Source organism: Vulpes lagopus, chromosome 1 (genome assembly GCF_018345385.1).
Source record: "Vulpes lagopus strain Blue_001 chromosome 1, ASM1834538v1, whole genome shotgun sequence".
Classification (NCBI taxonomy): Eukaryota; Metazoa; Chordata; class Mammalia; order Carnivora; family Canidae; genus Vulpes; species Vulpes lagopus.
In genome coordinates, this window is record NC_054824.1 from 162,879,126 (window position 1) to 162,884,212 (window position 5,087).

The 5,087-nt window shown below is 37.9% G+C and overlaps 1 protein-coding gene across 1 annotated transcript; it reads left to right on the forward strand.

Annotated features, from left to right (window-relative positions):
* The first annotated feature begins 1,114 nt into the window (after positions 1-1,114).
* Positions 1,115-1,489, forward strand: LOC121487763 (60S ribosomal protein L31-like). The gene is made up of 2 exons (XM_041749756.1): positions 1,115-1,205; positions 1,338-1,489. The coding sequence occupies exons 1-2, from the start codon at positions 1,115-1,117 to the stop codon at positions 1,487-1,489; spliced, it is 243 nt and encodes an 80-aa protein (XP_041605690.1).
* The last annotated feature ends 3,598 nt before the right edge of the window (positions 1,490-5,087 follow it).

A 5,087-nucleotide genomic window follows, 5' to 3' on the forward strand; every position in this document is an offset into this window, starting at 1 on the left:
TGAAGAATAAATAATCCCAGTGTATTTCACTTGTTCCAATGTACAGAGAACAAAAGCTTTCAGGTATTCTCTATGGTGCCAGAAAGCAATTATTCCAAACTTGATAAAGGTGGTACAGTAAAAAAAGAAAGTCATTGACAAATGTAACTTTTGGATATCAAAACTTTAAGAAAGTCCTAGTAGCATCCATTAGTGATTGAAAAGAATAATATATAACAAGCAAAGTTCCTGTCAGGAATGATCATTGGTTGAATATTAAGAAATCTTCTGATTTAATTCATACATTAATAAGTCAAAGGGTTTAAAAACATAGTGCTATCTTTTTTTCTTTTTTAAAGTAGGCTCCACACTCATTGTGGAGTCCAGTGCAGGGCTTGAACTTAAAACCATGAGATCAAGACCTGAGTGCAGATCAAGTCAGGTGCTCCCACAGAGTGCTATCTTTATAGATGCTGAGAGGCATTTGGTAATTCTTTTTATTTTATTTTATTTATTTTATTTTTTAAAATATTTTATTTATTTATTCATGAGAGTCACAGAGAGAGAGAGTGGCAGAGACAGAGGCAGAGAGAGAAGCAGGCTTCATGTAGGGAGCCCAATGTAGGACTCGATCCTAGGACTCCAGGACACACCCTGGGCAGAAGGCAGGCACTAAACCGCTGAGCCATCCAGGGATCCGGGCATTTGGTAATTCAACATCCATTCATAAGAAAACAAAAACAAACAGACAATAATAGCAACATTTTAATTCTATTTTAAACAAGGTAAATTAATAATTCACCTAAGGTCACAGAAGCAGTAAAGATGGAGTTGGGTTTGGGCCTTTGTGCAGAGGTCACTTAATCTTATACCCCTGCAAACACTAGTGCTTCCCAGACTTCTTCATGTTTTGGTACACATAAGAATTGAAAATATTTTTGTGGCACACTGGGAAATCAAAGCAAGGCTGCTTGTAGAACCAACAGCTTAGGGCTTGGGCTGCCTCAGTTCTGACTATACTGCCTCATGGACCAAAGAGTCAATATTTTGGCACATCTGTAACTTGAAGAGGTTATTGACTATACATATAGACTTAAAATATTAGGGAAATTCTTTCCAACTAGGGCCCGGCAGAATGGCTTCCGCAAAGAAGGGTGACGAGAAGAAGGGCCGTTCTGCCATCAATGAGGTATTGACCAGAGAATACACCATCAACATTCACAAACGTATCCATGGAGTGGGTTTCAAGAAGCGTGCCCCTTTGGCACTCAAAGAGATCCAGAAATTTGCCATGAAGGAGATGGGAACTCCAGATGTCCGCATTGACACCAGGCTCACCAAAGCTGTCTGGGCCAAAGGAATAAGGAATGTTCCATACTGTTTCCGTGTGCGGTTGTCCAGAAACCGAAACAAGGATGAAGATTCACTAAACAAGCTCTACATGCTTGTTACCTACGTACTTGTCACCACTTTCACAAATCTACAGACTGTTAATGTGGATGAAAACTAATTGCTGATTGTCAAATAAAGGTATAAAACTGCAAAAAAAAAAAAATTAGGGGAATTCTATGGGGTAAAGGAGACATTTCAAATCAATGTGGTAAAAAGGGATTATTTATTAATTTGGAATTGGAACTTTCTGTTTGGGGAAAAACAGCTGAATCTGTCAATTTCTAAGTTGTCAGAAATAAGTGGAAAAAAGAAAGTAAGGAAAGTGTATATGTTTAAAATTTAATAATTTTGGTGTAAGGAAGAATTTTTTTTTAAGGAAGAATTTTCTATGATATAAAAGCACAAAGGTAAAAAAAACAAACTCATAAATATCTATATACCAAAGAGAAAGAAGCTTTCTGGGGGGCCTGGGTGACTTGGTTGGTTAAGCATCTAAACCTTTTTTTTTTTTTTTAAGATTTTATTTATTTATTCATGAGAGACACACAGAGAGAGGTAGAGACATAGGTAGAGGGAGAAGCAGGCTCCTCATAGGGAGCTCGATGTGGGACTCGATCCCAGTACCACGAGATCACGACCTGAGCTGAAGGCAGACCCTCAACTGCTGAGCCACCCAGGCATCCCCCTTTTTTTTTTTTTTTTTTTTTTTTAAGATAGAGAGTGAGCACATGGGTAGGATGGGGAGCTCAGAGGGAGGAAGAGAATTCTAATTAGGCTCCACGCACAGTGAGTGGCTCAACATACTCTATCTTAGGAACCTGAGATCATGATCTGAGCCGAAATGCAGAGTTGGAAGCTTAACCAGCCCAGTCACCCAGGTGCTGCATAAGCAACTAGCTCTTGATCTCAGCTCAGCTCTTGATTTCAGGGTCATGAGTTTAAGCCCCATGTTGTCTCTATCCTGTGCATGGAGCCTACTTTAAAAAAAAAAAAAAAAGCTTTCTGTATAGTAATAACTACTCCAAGCAATCAAAAGACAGTTGGTAAATTGTAAAAATACATGTGACATTTCAGGCAAAACACTAACTTTCTTAATACAGAAGTACTCTTATAAATTAATAGGAAAAATGTAAGTTACACAAAGAAAAAATAACTTGCAAATAATATAAATCAGCACTTTACAGAAAAATATATACAAATAGATGTAAATATCAAAGTGCTCAACCTCATTTATAAACAAATGCATATTGTTGTTTTTTTTTTTAAATTTTTATTTATTTATGATAGTCACAGAGAGAGAGAGGCAGAGACACAGGCAGAGGGAGAAGCAGGCTCCATGCACTGGGAGCCTGATGTGGGATTCGATCCCGGGTCTCCAGGATCGCGCCCTGGGCCAAAGGCAGGCGCCAAACCGCTGCACCACCCAGGGATCCCAACAAATGCATATTGAAACAAAAGAACACAAAAGGAGTTATATTTTACTTATCAGATTATTCAAAATAATTAAAAATTGAGTAATACAGTAACAATGAGGCTATGGGCAAGGAAATACTTTCTCTCTTTTTTTTAGTTTTTATTTAAATTCCAGCTAATGCAGTGTAATACTAGTTTGAGGTGTACAGTACAGTGATTCAACCCTTCCATAAAACACCCTGTGCTCATCACAACATATGCTCCTTAATCCCTATCACGTATTTCACCCACCCTTCCATCCCCCTCCCTCTGATAACCATCAGTTCTCCATATTTAAGAGTCTGTTTCTTGGATTGCTTTTCTCTCTCTCTCTCTTTTCCCTTTGCTTGTTTGTTTTATTTTCTAAAGTTCCACATATGAGTGCAATCATATGGTATTAGTCTTTTTCTGACTGACTTATTTCACTTAGCATAATACTCTCTAGCTTCATCCATGTCATTGCAGGCAAGATTTCATTTGTTTTTATGGCTGAGTAATATTCATTGTATATCTGTATCACATTTTCTTTATCCATTCACTACCAGTTGATGGTCACTTTGGCTGTTTCCATGATTAGGCTATTGTAGATTACTGTAAACATTGGGGTGCGTGTATCCCTTTGAATTAGTAGTTTTGTGTTTTTTTGGTAAATACCTAGTAGTGCTGTGGCTGGATTGTAGGGTAGTTCTACTTTTAGCCTTTTGAGGAACCTCCATACTGTTTTCCAGAGTGGTTGCGTCAGTTTGCATTCCCACCAACAGTGCAAGAGGGGTCCCCTTTCTCCATATCCTCGCCAATACCAGTTATTTCTTGTGTTGTTGATTTTAGCCATTCTGACAGGTGTGAGGTAATATCACATTATAGTTTTGATTTGCATGGGAAGGAGGTACTTTAGTCTACTGTTATTGTGAGGACAAATTGGTACACATAACCCTGTGAAGGACAATTAGCAATATCTATTAAAATTAACCATATGGAAAACTTCTCATGCAAATGTTCTACTTTTAGGAATTTATGTAAATGAATATATATCCACAAGTCAGAAAAGATGTGTATGCAAGTTGTTGCAGCATAATTTATAATGATAGAAAATTTGGGGACAACCTAAAAATACAATAGGGAAATACCATTCAGCCCTTAAAAAATGAGATTGATATATTGTTAAAAAGTACAGAATAAACCATATTCCTCCATTCATGTCAAACAACAGAATTAGATTACTGTTAAAGCACATATACATATATAAATGCATGGAGATTCTGGAAAGTAAGAAACTCCTAATGGAGGTAATTTTTAAAAAAATATTTTTATTTATCTCTTTGACAGAGTGAGCACAAGCAGGATGAGCAGCAGGTAGAGTGAGAGGGAGAAGCAGGCTCCCAATGGGGAAATTGATGCGAGGTTCCAACCTAAGACCCTGGCGTCATTACCTGAGCTGAAGGTAGATGCTTGACTGACTGAGCCACCCAGGAGCCCCTGGAGGTAATTTTGAGAAAGAACTGGCTAAGGGCTGTAGTAGGAAGGAACTCCCTGTTCTCTTTAAAGTTTTTTCCCCTGCATATATGCTATTTTATTACAAAAAAAGAAAGGAAGAACAGTAAATTGCTCTTGACAATACGGATCATCGAAAGAAGTCTGGTGTCCTGTGGGGAGAAGCCATCCTTCTAACCTTTTACAGAATGGCTGCTCTCCAAATAAAGCACACCATAAAATATCTCAGGGACTCATTTATACATTTGTGATTGTATAGTTTCTCTGGTTCACTTTCTACCTGACCAAATATGCATTTGGATTTGCCAGAAATGGATTTTGAAGTGTAAGACCAGGCTTTTTACCCTAATTCTGTTTCCCCTCTGATTTGTAGAATAAGCTTACTTTTGGTGTGGTTCTGCAGAGGAGAAAATCCTGCAGATAAGATGATTAGAAGGTGGGGTGAGAGTGCTAATGATAGAGAGAAGTGAAGAAAGTCTGTATGTTAAGTGTCATTATCTGACTTTGGTGGCAGCCTATGGGAGGTTATTTCAGGACCAAAGTGGGGATTAGCCATTGGACTGCAAACATTGCCCTATTGTTAGGGAGACTTGAAATTTGAAATAGAGATGATAGAGGGGGGAAATGTGTATGCTTTAGGGATATATGTATATGATGACATAGCCATCTCTTTTAGTGTGAGGAATATGAACTCAAAAGGTGGGGGGAATTGGCATTTGATTGAATTCAGCTTCTGAAAATGGAATTTATCTTAAACAAGTTTTTTCTTGTAG